This window comes from Fulmarus glacialis, unplaced genomic scaffold, assembly GCF_000690835.1.
Source record: "Fulmarus glacialis isolate BGI_N327 unplaced genomic scaffold, ASM69083v1 scaffold2367, whole genome shotgun sequence".
In the NCBI taxonomy this organism is placed as follows: Eukaryota; Metazoa; Chordata; class Aves; order Procellariiformes; family Procellariidae; genus Fulmarus; species Fulmarus glacialis.
Genome location: NW_009223623.1, coordinates 724 through 16718, shown reverse-complemented (window position 1 = coordinate 16718; position 15995 = coordinate 724). Strand labels below are relative to the sequence as shown.

Here is a 15995-nt window from a genome sequence, read left to right as displayed (position 1 = left end):
CTTAAGTAAGTGAAGAGTACAAGGTGTTTGATAGTGTGTAGTTCGCATGAGAAGGGAATAATACAAACAGAAAGTAAAACCAAAAATACGCTAACATATCCTCCAATAAAATATCCTCTGATAACAATGTCAACCTGAGAAGGTTTAGTAAATATCTGCAGATTGTATATAATACAGAGGAAAACTTGTTGCAGGTGCATGCAATACATGCAACAGAACAGCATGGGGCATGAGGTATGTCATTGTGGCAACATGCCCAGAAGCATTTCACTGTAATACCAATATGCAAATAACAGTTCTGTTTGGGAAGAAAATTAGCAAACAGCAAAATTTAAACATGTCTTGTCTGAAGGGAAAACTAAATGATTTTGCCTCTTTTAGATACATCAGTGGCACCATCTTCAATGGTTTCTGCCTCTGCTCCTTCGATATACAGTGTCCAAGCTCTTTCTCTCCTTGCAGAAGTAAGTAGGAACAGTTTTGTAGTTGCTGCTCTCATCCGTGGGGTGGTTGTTTATTGATGTTATTGAGCGGAGGAATACATTAGGTTTTCCTGGTAGATTAAATGGGAGCTTAAATCTTTATTGAGGCATCCCATGTGCACATACATTCTAGCCTGAAATATGGCATGCTTTCCCCTTTTGCCAGAAATACCAACTAAAGGTTTAAAGAGACATTCTTTTCATTTTTAAGGTTCTTGCTTCTCTTTTGGACATGGTTTACCGGAGCGACGAGAAGGAGAAAGCTGTGCCATTGGTTTCACGTTTGCTTTATTATGTATTTCCTTATCTACGCAACCACAGGTGACTTCTCTCTCTGCACATGTGATTTTTCTTACATCTGATTTTTTTGACCACACCGTAAGACTTTTACTTTTCTTCTTCTCAGGAGTGCTTAATAGTCAAGGGGAATTGTAAGAGCTGGAGACCTCTGATACAGTATCTTGTATAAATAATTCTCTGATTTAGTCGATAACTGTATAGGACAGAGGAGTATGTTCTCACCTTCCTGTACCAAACAGTTGATCTTTTGCTTTAGGAAAAAAGTCTCATTATTCTCATTAACAAGTGAAATTTTCCCCAAGGAAGGGCAACTTCCTTTATGAGCCTTACCCCTGTAAAGCTCCTGTGCTCAGACACTGCTGTCCTGAATCACACCTCAGAACAGCTTCTCTTTCCACTCACTGTGGAACACCTAGGGAGTGAGGCACAGTTAGTTAAAATAAACCTCTGGGAATACTTTTTACCACCCTCTTCCTGCTGTTCACACATGCATGCCTCCCAACTGGAAGAGCACAGGTAATAAGCATATTGGTATTTAGGCCAGTAAGATTTTGTAACAATAATTTTGCAAAGTGGCTCAGCTGTAGAGTCGCTGAGCCTGTCAGCTGTTCTAAGGTCTCTGTGCCTTAGAGACCTTCATTTTCTGGTGATCTTACAGTTTGGATGATGAACTGTCCTCCACAGTAGGGTAATACAAAACTTCCCTTTTGGATTATCTTAAATATCCAGTAAGTTTATGCTAATGATGCTAAATCCCTTCTCAGCGTAGACATCTAAAAGTAGTCTGTCAACCCTGTCGTACCAAACATTTGCAGCATTAGGGACATTACCATGTTTTGCATTAAATTGTGGTTTTGTGCTTTTAGAGTGTTTTTCCTGACCATTCTTTTTCCTGTAATGGATGATCAGAATTCAGGATAATACTTGGTGGCTATGTTTACATTAGCAATTTGATTAGAGCAGTAGTGTAGTTTTGCAGCGAATCTCTTGATTTGTCTCCATTTATGAAAAGCTGGTTCAGTACTCCAAGCAGTTTTAGTGCATGAACTAAATTCCTTTTGGAGGAAACTAATAGAAGCTCCTATACAAAAGTGACCCAACAGGGCTCGCTAATTCCTGACTGCCCTGCCATGAGGAGATCTAGCACATACATACCAGATGTGCCAGTAGAAGGCTGTCAAACTTGGGACACCCTGAAGCTGTTCTTGTGAGCCAAGTTATCCTGCCCTACTACTTGCTGTCCCCTGTGGGCCCTCAGCTCTTCACTGCAACTGATACCTGTCTTTCTGCTGCTTCTTCCTTATCCTTCTGTGTTTCTTCTGACATGTCATCCCTTCCTACTTTATCTGCCATGTTGCTTTTCACCATTGCTGAATGCTATTGCTTTTATTGTCCTTTACTATCATTGCTTTTCAATTTCTGCCAATATGACACCTACCTTTTGTGCCTGTTGGGGAAGAGGAGCAACAAGGAAACTATACCACTTCTGAGTCTTTCCTGTGAAGTGGTCGAAAGTTTGTTGATAGTCTGGATGAAGACCAGGACAGCAATTGAAGATAAGGAACAGCACAGCAGACATGTGCCCACTGCAGAAAGCTAGAAGAAATCTTCAAGTACCCACTCACTGCCAAGCCTGCAGCTCATTTCAGCTCAAGTCTGAGGGTCACCATGCAATATTATCTAGGGGGGGGTGTGCTGTCCCTGAACCCTACAGGACGATCTGGGCAGGAGCACATCCATGGACCCTTTTCATCCACAGACTCCTTTCCACACCACAGCTGGCTTCAGCAGAGCTGTTGGTTAAAACCCAGGTATGTGTACAGATTTTCCATGCTCATTTTAATGGTGACTTTGTGAGTGAATTAATTAATGCCTTCATTTTTGGTTGAAATTAAGGTATTTTGTTTAGTGTAGCTGTATAAATCATTGCTCTGACCGCAAAGGTTGCTTTGTCTTTAGAAGCAGTTGCCCTGGGACCATGAGATGTAAGATGAATCTTCCACATATCAGTCACCTGTGACAGAAATGGTCGGTTCTGCCCGTGGGCCTGCCTCAGGCTGGGCAGGGGGTCAGCTCTGTGCACAGCCCCTGGGGATAACACAGGCCCCTCTGGGCTTCTGCAATAAGAACGCGCTGCCAGTGCCTTTCCTTCCCCCACCAGGCAGCTGCAGGCTGATGGTCTGGTGCCGGCAGCATTCATTCAGAGCACAAAGCAGTCTCTAACTGAGGAGCCATGGAGTTTGTGGTGCCACTCAATTTGCTTTGCATATGAATAAGCCAGAAATGTCACTGGCTGTCCCACCCTCGCCCAGGCACTGGTAGTGGGCAGCAGTAGTGCAGTCTCACCTGCGAGGCTTTGACTCCACAGGGCACAAGGCGCAGTACTGCCCTTGTCCCTGGTTGTGGCAGACGGCCTGCTGCGGGCACTCAGCTGGGGCCATGCAGCTCCCGTGGTTGTAGGGGTAAAAGGGATACTGTCATGTCTGCTGACATGTCATTGCTGCTCGCAGAGCTCTGAACCTATGGCATGTCCTAACCTTATCCAGCAAAATTCTGTGTTAGGGCATTCTGAGTATGGATTGCAGGTGGAGGGACAGCCCATACTGTTGTGTGTGTCCCGTCAAGCACGCAGGCCTAGGTCATTCCTTGGTCTGGGCAGGCAGGAGCGTGGCATGGAGCACATTGAGAGTACACACTGACAGGAGGCCCTCTCTGTGCTCAAAAGCCTTAACCTTGGCTCCTTGAAGAAAACTGGAGGCTAGGAGGAGGAAGGCCACAGGCAAGAAACTATCATGTATCTTCACAGGCACTCAGGGACTGATGGGTTTGCTCTTCTTTCCTCCACAGAGTTGCAGCAGATGTCCCTCCACCTTGGTCCCATGCCGCTGTGGGCAGGAGGCAGTATGCACCCCACGGGGCTATCTTTGAGCACCCAGAGGCCAAGACAGCACTGCAGAGGGAGGAAGATGACAGAGGCTGTAGTGGAAGGGCATCTGCAGGATGCCGAGCATGACTGACGTGGCTCACGTGATAACAGACTGGCAAAAGCCTGGGAACAGGAGGCTCTGAAGAGGTGGGAGAAGGGCAGCCCCAGGAGGAGGACCAGCGAACTATCTTCCCTGGTGGTGGTGGTTGCTGGGCACTTGCTGGAAGAAGCAGCTCTGCCTGCTGCTGACCCTGTCATGGCTGATGCCTGGGCAGACAGCAGAGCCCCCATCCATGTGTGCAAGTCAGGTTAGAAGGGTGAGGTGTGGTTAAGAGGCATGGAGACTATAAGGTCCTCTCCTGTCCTCTCTGTTCCCACCAGCATTGTGCTAGTTAGGCCTTGTTGGCCAAATTCTGTTAATTTTGTCTCTGTATAGACCCTGTTGGTCCACAGGGGAATGTACATGGTTGTGTTTGTCCTCTCTTCTGTTTCCACTCTAATAAGGTATGAGCTGTATTTCCCCCAGAACTGAAACCTTTTGTTGTTTGAGCTTTGTGACAGCTGTTTCTGTTTATCTGTAAGTGTTCCTCTCACCTGGGTTTTTGGCCTTTACTTAAAGCCTCCCTTTCTGTGTATGTTAGGTAATGGAAAGAGGCTGTGGGATGGAGCAGCAGAGCACTGGGCAGGTCACAGGACCCATCATGAAGTAGAGAGAGTGCATATTTCCCTATACTCTGCCTAGTTTTTCAGCCAAAAGCATAGGTATGCGAGAGATGGATGATATCCTCTGTCAGCTGAACAGTAGAACCCTTTTCCCACAGGGACAGGAGGAGGGAGAGGAGAATGTTTCCTTGCTGTGCAGGTTTCCTTCTATCTTCCAGGGCCATATCAGCTGATCCTGCTTCCTCAGCTTTCCTCATGCATCCCTCCCCCCTCTTTCTCCCAGTGCTATTCACAGATCTCTTAGAAAGCAAATCCTCCGTTTTCTAGCAGCTCTCTGCTAAGTGGCAGGAAGCAACCCGCTCCTTCCCTTCCCCGCTCTCCCCGAGTTCCGTTTTTCTGAGTTGCAGGTGCTCCTGCTGTAGCAGGTATCAAGCTTCCCCTCCTCCTGGCTGCTACCTTTTGGCTACTACGTTCTTCTGAGCAGACCGATCTATACTAAGGTGTGGGAGAGCATCAGGCACAGCTCGCGGATGGGACGGGAGAATGGGAATTGTCGTGAGTGTTATTTAGATCACAGTCAAAACCACTAGCCGGTATACCGTAAAGAGCAAAAAAGGGTATAGAGGGCCAGGGAAAATATAACCAGGCATGCCTAAAAGGAATTATGGGTTGAGTGTCACTGGAAAGTGAGCATTAAAGCCAGCAAGCCCCAGGGTGAAGCAGGGTTTGAAGACATTTCCATGCTCCCTCTCAAGGGGGATGGATTAAAAACGATGCAGAGAAATTTTGGGAAGCTGTTCTTCTCTATTCATTGTATTTGTGCATTTGTATCTATTACAGTGTTTTCTGCCTACTTCACCCCTAACCAAGTCAGTCAGATTCTTGATGTATGGAGTGTATGTCACTCTTGTTGACCAGGGCATATACCATCGTGCACGTGCATCCGGTGCCCTCACCATTTGCAGCAGATATGGAAAACCCTGCATACAGCCACCATTGAAACTGTTTTGGGAATGCTGGCATGATGCTGCCTTGCTTGGCCAGCTGTGAGCCAGTGGCTGCAAGCCAAACACTCGTTCCATCTCTGCCCCATGTGTGGAAACAGCACAGTTAAAATTGGCATGGACACCACTGCTCTCAGGATGTCCTTGTGAACTGGTGCAGGGGATAAATGGTGACTTCTGCAATGCAAATGGAGATCTGAACACCAGGAGTCAGCCAGCTCTTTTTTTCTTGGAAAGAAGATACTACCATGCCCTTTGGTCTGAGACTGATGGTTCAAAAGACATGGGCGTCAGAGTCCTGATGAAGTTGCTGAGGTGCCTAGAGATGTCCCTTGATGGTTCTCCAGTGTTGGCCTGGCAAGGCCAGCAGTCCTTATCATCTGTGTAGCCATAACCATAACAAGATGGTCACTAGTTAAGAATGTGGAGCCCACGTCAGGCCCATAGATGGGCTGTGTGATTTTCATGTCACTCATACATGCTGCTCAGCAGTTGGACTATAACCTCCAAGACTGTCTTCTTGCCTCTGTCCTCCCCAGATTGGCAGGAGACTGGCTGCAGGGCTCCATAAAAAAAGCAGTAGCCTCCCCCCTGCCTTGAAAACACAGGGGCTGCTGAAGCCTTCTGTGAAGGTATGGTGCCAGCTCCAACGGAAGACCCTGACAGCATTCCTTCACAACCGAAAGTCATGTTCTTGTCAGTCTGAGCACCACCTCCCCAACCTGAAACCTGTGTTCAGCCATGGACAAAGCAGTTACCGTAGCAAGGATTCATAGCAGGACGCTGTTTGGCATCTGTGTCCTCAGTGAAACTGAGGTGCCGGAGGATAGGTATCGGTTCATGCAGGGTCCCTTCACCTTGCTCCTACCAGTTTCCACTTGAGCCCCACGCTCCTTCCCCATGTGCCTTGCAGAGCATGGTGTCCAAATTTGGAATGGGATGGTGCCTAGCGCAGCACAAGGAGAAAAAAGCTTATGTGTGAGATTTTTATACAGGTGATGATGACATGAGAACTGACACGTGTTATCTGGGTGACAGATGAAGCCTACTGTGGTACCTTCTAAAGGGGTCTGCTGACAAGGATGCAAAGCTTATTGGAAACTTTTGGGGGGGGAAGTTGTGAACCACACCTGTAGTGGAGACAGACAGTACTGTGCTGTGATACATCTAATCTGAAAATATCTCTCCAAACCAGGTACACTAGAAACGTGAAGAGCTTCTGCACAAGCTGCTTTGATCTACTGATCTGCTGCTCCGAGTTATGAGCTAATGTAGACATAGCCTATTACTGAGAGAATTTGGTTAGAAGTTCTGGGGAACCCCAGAGTTTATTTTCTGGTTACATAAACTTAACTTTAAAAAATATATGTATTTATCATTATATTTCTTTCCCCCCAGTGCCTACAACATTCCTAGTTTTCGTGCTGGTGCTCAGTTGCTCAGCTCATTGAGTGGATACGCCTATACCAAGCGAGCCTGGAAAAAAGAAGTTGTCGAGTTGTATATGGATCCAGCTTTCTTCCAGATGGACACTTCATGCACTCAGTAAGACATGAGATTGTAGCACTCCAAGATTCTATTCTGAATTTGTAAAGAAAGGCTTTAAAGGAGAATGGCTAATATTGGAAAGAAAACTCTGTTCAGTGCTTTCTTGCAGAATGTTAATAATGTTAAAAATGGGTCTCAACAACTAATTCTGCTAAATGCATTATAAGCACTGAAGTTTTCATTATACTGCAGAAGAATAAATTTGTGTTATGCTGATAGTCCCCTCAGTGATTAGGGAACTGCATACAGTAGAGCTGCAGGACCTAGAATGCAGTATGTGTTAAACCAGATAAGAGTCTGCATATTGAATATTGTTTGGAAACTGTTTCCTTGCATGAAATGTTTGACCAAAATCTTTTCTGAGGTGAATCCATACCAAAGCTTTCTCTGGTTATTTAATTCCTTCTATATCTTATTCAGTTGGAGATCCATTATTGATCATCTTCTAACACACGAGAAAACTATGTTTAAAGATTTGATGAGTAAGTATCAGCTACTGATAACTTATTTCTACACTAATTTGAAATCTATTTACGTTTGAGCTATCGGGTACCTTTTTAATATAGTAATGTGTCAATAAAATGCAGACCGCATCTGCATAACTATGTTGCCAACTTTATTCACAGCTAAAAGCTGTGTTAATTCTGTATTTTTGTCATGTCTAAAATACCCCATAAATATTTTTGTTCTAGAAATGCTAATGTTGGACTCCTGCATTCACATTTTGCCATAATTTTAAGTTGCTGAATTGTGACCTTTTGCAGTTGTTCCCCGTTAGAAAGCAAGGAGACTTTGGCTAACTTCACAGGTGTCTGTATACTGGCATCGAGCTGTAGGAATGTCGTGCACCAGTACAAAAAACCTTTGAGCAACGTGCTTTGACCTCTAATTCAGGCTTGAGGAGAGTGTAGAAGAAAGTGGGGGAAGGGGTGGGACAGAACCCCTTAAATTTGTGTGGAGCTTTAAAAGAAAAAGCAGCTTTAGTCTCTTTTTAGATCTTTTAAAAGAATATTTGAAGGGTTACATTCATAATGCACTTTTTTTTTAACAATATATATTTTTAAACTTATCTACTTTTTTCTCAGTAAGTCTTAAAGCTCTGAGATCACTCATCTATGGATTTAGGAGACTGGAAAGAGGGGAAGATTCATGCACATAAGGGCAGAGACAGGGGTTTAAAATACTGGACAGCCTCATGGGAGCTGCAGTGCTTGTTTCATATAATTTTCCTGCTAGCATGAGCAGATCTGGATCAACACCAATTTATTATTCCAATTAGTAGACCTAAAGAGAGTTTTTCTTTTTAAAAGATTTCAGGACATAGGAGTTATTTTCAGCCCAAAACACAAGAAGTCTTGTGTTTTGTAAGTAAGATAATCCTTATCTCTTATAGATATGCAGAGCAGCGCCTTAAAACTGTACCCAAGTTCTGAGCAGAAAGCAATGTTGTTAAAGCGGCAAGCTTTCGCCGTCTTTAGTGGAGAGATTGATCAGTATCATCTCTATCTTCCCTTAATACAAGGTAAGATTTGTAATTTCACCTGCCTTTTTTTTTTCAGCTGTAACACATATATAAATTGTGTAAGAAAGGAATGTCATCTATTTTCCAACAGGTACTTCCATTTTTTAAAAGTTTTTAACAAAATTTATGATGCTGTGAATCTCTGAACTCTAACAAATAATCTCAGTAAGGGAGAGACAGGAATCTGCGTTCCAAAGCCTTTGGTCTGGAAATATAACTGGAAACATGATTATTTTGTGGCAATCTTCTCTTGGGCTGTTGTTCTCCTTAAATATCAGTTTTGACAAAATTTTGTCCAATATAAAACTCCCATGTCTTCAGACTTTTGCTGAATCACAATTTTGTTAATAGAGTGCAAGGGACTCAACCCAAACTGATGATAAAGCAGAAATTTTGTTTTGCCACCTTCTACATTTTTTTACATACCAAAACAGCACGTGTTCAGTAGAATACTACTCTTTTTTTTTTTTTTTTTTTTTTACTTTTTTGTGTTTATTTCAGAACGACTGACTGAGAACCTACGTGTTGGGCAGACTTCTATAGTTGCTGCACAGATGTTTCTCTTCTTCAGAGTTCTTTTGTTAAGGATTTCTCCTCAGCATCTAACCTCGCTGTGGCCAATTATGGTAACTGAATTGGTAAGGAACAAGTAGAATTTGAAACTAGTTAGTGTGTGGTTTTTCCCATTTCACCTTTTTCTTCCTCCCAAATACACCCATTTGAAAAAAGAAATGTTTTCATAGTTTTACATTAGTCTGATAATTTGGGAAAAGAATTAACATTGTCATTAGGAAATACCTTTTTGATTAATTTTGTTGTTGTTGCTAACGTAATCTCTTCCATCTTTGTTAATTTGTTGCAAGTCATGAGTAAACTAAGAGTCTGTGGTTCCTTATACTATGTGAAGCATATGTTTTTTGTGATTGAGTTGTATGAACGTTTCAGCATCCCCATAAATAATTTATTTCTTTAAAGATTCAGACATTTCTACAGCTGGAAGAAGACTTAACTGAGGAAGATGAACCATCAAAGTAAGAATTACCATTTGTCTGACAGAAAACTTGTGAAAGCTGGTAACGATTGTGCTTGTTCTGTATCTGCAAATTTTCATTTATTTATTTATTTAATTCTCTGGGATAGGGAGGAGACAACAGGATTTTTTTTATTGCACTTGTATATTTCTAGTACTGATGAATCGTAGTTTAGGATTTTTTTTTCAGCAGCTAAAATAGTAGTATGTTCAAAAAACATAAGTACCACTTATTGCGTACAAAAATAGAAGAGATGCTAAGTCAGCATTTGAATATTTTAACATGTTGACATTTTCTCTGTATATTTTAGATTATTTTTTCTTCCAACAGCCTTTTATATTAATCACAGTGTTCATACAGAATGAAAATAGTTTTTGTTGCGCACAGGTGCAAGTACTCATTTGTTTAAATGTGTACATTTCTCTTTTGCTGAAAAACATGAAAAACATTTAGTGGATTTATGTTTTAATGGTACATTTCTTAATTGTAACTAACACAGGAGCAACAGCAAAATAGGCAAACAGAAAGTCTCAGGTGATGGCAGTGGATCTGACATACAGCAGAATGAACTGTCCTTGTACTTATCAGCTTGTAAGTTTTTGGACACAGCACTTTCATTTCCACCTGACAGGATGCAGTTGTTTCAAATGTAAGTCCTCGAATTACTTACCTGTTCTCCAGGTTGTTACCGTTCTTATCCTTTAAAGTAATTCCAGATCTATTTTCTTCTAGACTTAATTTTGCCATCAGATGATGATGCCTGGACAAATGTAATTTGGGGTATTTAGAAAACAATTTGGTCTTGTCAGTGTAAGAGGATTTCACCATCCTCATTAGGAGGTTCTCTAACTTGGAAAAATTGGGAGAAGAGAAAGATGGAGACTGTTCTTTGTTTTCCTGTTGCACACACTTGGGGATTTTTTGGAGCCAGTTGCATTTAAATACTGACATGATAGTAATATCCTTGTTCATTAAGTTTGGCTCTGGTAATAGCATAAAATTATAGTTATGATAGGTCTTTCTGTAAACAAACCAGTGCTCTACTAAACTATGTATGATCCAAACAAGGATTTTTTTTCTGCCGGTCTTCTTATCAAGTAATCCATTTATTTCAGGTACAAATGGGCATTTGTCCCAGAGGTGGACACAGAGTCATCTACTGTGACCTCTCATCTGGTAGAAAATCATCAGGAATGCAGACCACACATTGTAAGAATCATGGATCTGCTGAAGATGAAATATGGGGTAAAGAAAGAATGCTTCACTTGACTGTCTTTCTTTTTTTTTTTTTTTTATCCATTAACTTACTTTTCTAAACAAGTGACAAGATTTTAAGTTTGGCAGGAGGTTTTTAGATATTCTAATAAAATTCATGAGGCTTTTAAAAATTATCTGCCTGCTTTCACATATGTATCTTGAAGATGCCAGATTGCTTTTGAGTGATTGCTTAAATCTGCCCACAACCACCCAGTGAAAACAATTTGTCTCAGACAGGACCAGTATTTATAAAAAAGAGCATGCTGTACTTTGTCAAAAACTTTTACCATAATAACCTTTTAAATTACCATTAAGGTTTTATATTAATTCTTCCAGAAAAGGAAATAGGGGCATTAGTATTTCTCAGAGATATCTCTGTATTCTGTTGTTGTTTGGTATCTGCTTCTGAAGGCTAGTCCAAATTTGCAGTCTTCTGAACTTACAAGACTTTCATTTAATGGAACCTTGAATCCAAATATAGAAGTAACTTGGTATACCATCTATACAGTTTATATTGTGATACAGTTGTAGGCTGTGGATCTCTTGGTATGAAAAAAGTGTATAGTACAGGTCTCAGACAAGCCATAACAACATTGTGTTATAATGCAAAACCTTTAGTAAGTGTTGGTTTGTTTGCTTACAGGAAACAAACAACACTGAGGGGATTTCCAAGAAGCACAAATTTCCTCTTTTGAACTTCCGCGCTATATCTAGCATCACGCAGCTTATGCCCTTCTTCAAGACTCTGTGTTGCGCATTTACAACAAATGGGAGTGAGTCCCAGAATTCACATACTTCTGAATCTCTCTCTGTGGACTATGTTGGCAGTAATGGCATAAAGATCTTGCAACAGCTTGAAGAGAGTGTTGAATGTGACTTCCTTGAAAACATGGAAAGTTAAGCCGCATGTCGGACACTTGGCTTGTGGTGAATAAATAGCAAAAAAAGGGAAAACTTTACTGCAATTCTTCTCTTCTTTTTTCCCCAGTTTTCAAACTACATTTTCGGTTTTCTTCCTGCTGTTGTGGAGTGTTCTTCAATAATCCAGGCTTCTGAGTTGGTGTTTAAAAAGCAGGATCCTTCAGTTCCTGTGGAGGAAAAAAAAAAGTATAGTTTAGTGGTAATTTATCATAGTTACTGTATTCTTTTACTTGTTTTCAATGTGAAGGATTAAAGACATTTTGTAAATAACGGAAGAATATTTTTGACTTTGTGAAAGTAGCAACTGTACCATTTATCCAGTGACTTCTCAAGTATTTTAAACTGCTTTTGGAACTGTGTTCTGAAAGCAAATTTAAGAAAAAGCTAATATTGCATGTCAGTGTACAATCAGTTTGCAGATAAGCCATTTCCTGAGATTAAAGCCCACTTCTACTTCTCCTTTCTTTAACTTGTCCTGAAACTTATCAACTTCTAAACAAATCAAATTTCAAACATATGTATTTTGTAAGTCTTAGCATTGTGCAAATAACTGCAGACTTCCCATGTTTGTAATTTCAACTCTGTACTATAATAGTATTCTTCAGGATTAGTAATTCCTAAATAAAAGACAAACACATACATAAAAGACAGACCTATGCAGTAACATTTTGTAATTTACATTACTTGAGGTGGTTTTATTTTAATTAATTGACTAAACATATTCTAATTCAGTTTTTTAAATTAAAAAACTTGGTTCTTTCAGTGACTAAGGTCACTTTGCAACTTCTGAAATGCAACTAAATGAAGATAATTCTGTAAAAATATAAATTGCTGTATACCAACAGCCTAATTAAAATGAAAAGAAAATTCATTTTTGTTAAAGAACACTTTTTATACAAAAGAATGTATTTGACTGTTCCTAGGTGTTAAAAGAGGTAGGGAGATCATCACAGTGCCATATGACTATAGTAATGTTCAAGGTGTAGCTTATTTCGGAACTGCACTGCTACGACTGCCCAGGACCTGGGACAGAGGGATTAGTTCTACCACCAAACAGCACAGCTACATGTCTGAAGGACACTTCTGACGGCCAGCGAATAAGCACCATTGCAGCAACACATACAACAAAAGGTTTAGTAGAAAAATGTTTTTTAAATGAGGAGGTGAATTTTCATATTTAATGGATTATCTGACTGAATTTGCAATGCTGATTTGTTTGGGAGGGGACGTTTATCGTATTTTTCATGGTGAAAAGGTTTGTCTGCTCTTCTTTTTTTAAAACACCTTTGCCGCCAGAGAAATCGGTTTTGTAAGATATACCTGCAGACTGGTACGTGCTACTTGTATCACTCGGAACATCACAACTGAGGTAAATGTGCTGGGTATTGGACTTCACTCTTGGTTTTGCTAACTAAAAAAAGAACATAGAAAATGTATGGTTTAATGTCACTAGGTTGTGAGGTCAGGGATTTATTTTTTTCAAAACTCACACAAGAAACATGGAAGGCTATTCTGCAGTGTTTTCTACCTACAGATACATGAAGTTTTCATCTTTGGATTATAAACTAAAATAATGAAACGTTGAACAACATGCTTTACTCTGATAATATTGTAATGCTCTACGAAGATAATACTCTAATGGGGTTATGCTAAACTTAAATAGTTTATGTGCATTTTTACAGTTAAGGAAAGTGATAGACTGAAATGTAATATCGTGTTGTCACTAAGAATGTGAATTATTTGTATTAATATAATTTATTAATGATCTCTAATGCGATTGGAATGAGCACAAGTGAAAAGTTATCCTTTTAAAGCATTACTTGAAAATTGGAGCAGGATATTTTTAAAATGTTTGTGTTCATTACTTACATATCTTCAAGGATTTTTAAAGAGAATATTGTTAATACTCAGGATGATTTGGTAGTTTTACTTTCAGCTTTCTGGTGGTTGCATTCCATACTTGGGTATTTCCCTTAAAATCCTGATGAGATGCTGTCAAATGGGCTATTAAAATCTAAGACAACTTTTTGCCATCAAACCTTTTGCTTTACATTCTCCCATAAGCTCTAAACCTGTGTCTTCACATAGTTTCCTTGCTAACTGGAGGTGGTGAACCAGTAACTTAGATTGAGGGTATTGTCATCCCTCCGCTTGAAAGGGAATGTCCCGTTCTGGCTGCCTGTACTTCAGATGTGCAGGGGATCGGACATCAGTCACTCCCCTCCAAGCTGTGGTGGTGAACTTTAAAAACAGAAGCTGTGACTTAGGCCTGTGTAACTCTCTAACTTCTAAGATGATCTTACCTTCTACAAAAATACCACTTTCTTCTAAGTCCTGCCTCCGTACATAAGTTTTACCTTTGTCCTGTAGTTCTGCAGATGGCTGCTTTAAATGGCCTCAGATATTTTTGACTTGCAGAATCCTTTCACTGAAGCAGAATCTAACTCGTAAGAAGAAAAAGTTCTTGAAGATGTAGTACATAAGCAGACCTTGTATCATTATAAATAGGGTGTGAACAAGGAGGAAAGGGCTCTAACTAAAGAAAGTCCTACTTGGGTGGTGGAGGGGCAGAGTTACATAGGCCTAAAGGTATCTCTACCAGTGTAACTTTATTCCTTTTCTATATGGGACTAACTGTAGTCATTTTAATTCTGATGCTACTGCTGTTAAATCTACATGAAGGAGGAAGGTTGTACTGCTCTAACACTGGTACTGCCAAAGCAGTATAAATTAACTGTAAATGAATCTGAAAAACTTTAGCCTAGAACTCAGTATCAAGAACAGGAGAGAAAATGCTTTTGCTTTGCTCTGTTGTTCTTTGCTTGTTTTCAGAATAATCAAGCTTGGCTTTCTCTTTTGGGTACTTCAGCTTTGAGATAGCATAGCCACAATGATACATAGAGGGAGAAGTATTTAAATATTCAAAAGGGTTTCATTTTCCTGAAGGGAAAAAATAGTAGGTGCAACCAAGGTAACTGCCAAAGAACAGCAGAACTTGAAATATTGAGCATTAAGTAATGGTTAAGTGTATTCGATACTGTATTTGAATGTAATTCTTCTAATACTATTAAATGTTAATTTGAAATACCTTTTCAAATGCAATTCTCATTTGTCAGACTACCTTTACTGTTCACCAACTTTAATTTTTATCTGATTCTGTAAAAGCTCTCAAATTCAATTTCAATGGATGAGGGCTCTGTACAGAACTCTATAGACCTCAGTTTTTGGATCCCAGCAGCAGGAAGGACTGCACTACTGCCTCCCTAATCCTCTCACCACAAGCCCCTACTGCTCCAGCTCGTACATCCCTATCTTTTGCATTCCTGAACTTTCCTCCCTGGGATCCCAGTCCTGTGTTCCTGGGACAAGTTTTCAGGATTTGTGTGTCTGGAAGAACTGCGTGGAGCAGATGGAGGAAGCTGCTGCTGCAGCACCAGGGGATCATTGACCGACAGGCACTGACCCCTAGGATGGAGGGAGCGCCTCTCCCCGGGAAATTAGGGACTGCTGTTGTGTAACGCTTTCTCTGTGCGCCAGAGCTTTCCAAACTTCAGTCTACACGCTTTTATATGTTCAGGGCAAACGCCCTTAAAGTACTGCCTTTTCACTTGGAAGGAAGAAAACTCTTCTGTACAACTGAGCTTGAAAATCTAAGGCCAGAGAAGTATGCTTTCGATGACTTTGTGAAAGCTGCTTTTCAGATTTCATCCTCTCTCTGTAGTCTGTACATCTTTTGTAATGTGTGATGTACCTTGCACCTCAGAAACTGCTAATCATAGAATCATTTGGGTTGATGTTTGATTACACTGCGTATGTTGAAAACCACTGATGCTGGGAAGTACTGTAGCATAGCAGCTAGTAGTACTAAAGCACTGAATGTCTCTCAAGTGTCTGCTTAAAGAACAGCAGGGTTGGCCATTTAGTTTTGGCAGTATCAGCAAACCTCCATTTTTTGCAATTACTGTCCCAATGCAGTTCCTGTACTTAAATACTGGTTGTCTCCTGGTGATCAGTTCCCAGAGCTTCAGGTGAGGCTAAGGGCAGCGGTGATTGCTCAGCAGATCGGGTCGTTAGATCCCATTTCTGCAAACAGATCAAAGGAATGGAGGGAGCAGGCAGATGGGAGAAAAATGATTGATCAAAACTGATGACACTTCCAGATAGAGGCTGAGGTATGTTCTCCATGATAGTTCCCTGAGCAGAGGCATCCGTGCAGGCATGATGCATCCCTTGCAACCCCAATGCTGTCATTTGTCTCATTTATGTTGGTGATCGGGGTTGTGAGGCCCCACCTAGAGAGGGAAAAAGAAAAAAAAAAAGGGCTTTTGTTGAAGATAGCTG

The 15995-nt window shown here is 40.8% G+C and overlaps 1 protein-coding gene across 1 annotated transcript in view; it reads left to right on the top strand.

Moving 5' to 3' along the window:
* DOPEY2 (dopey family member 2) overlaps nt 1-11634 on the top strand; it is a 48658-nt gene extending 37024 nt beyond the window's left edge. The window contains exons 27-36 of the mRNA XM_009581837.1: nt 382-464; nt 694-803; nt 6774-6920; nt 7344-7405; nt 8317-8445; nt 8947-9083; nt 9421-9476; nt 9976-10125; nt 10592-10721; nt 11377-11634. Coding sequence (XP_009580132.1) covers nt 382-464; nt 694-803; nt 6774-6920; nt 7344-7405; nt 8317-8445; nt 8947-9083; nt 9421-9476; nt 9976-10125; nt 10592-10721; nt 11377-11634 — 1262 coding nt within the window. The remainder of the gene's footprint in view (nt 1-381; nt 465-693; nt 804-6773; nt 6921-7343; nt 7406-8316; nt 8446-8946; nt 9084-9420; nt 9477-9975; nt 10126-10591; nt 10722-11376) is intronic.
* The last annotated feature ends 4361 nt before the right edge of the window (nt 11635-15995 follow it).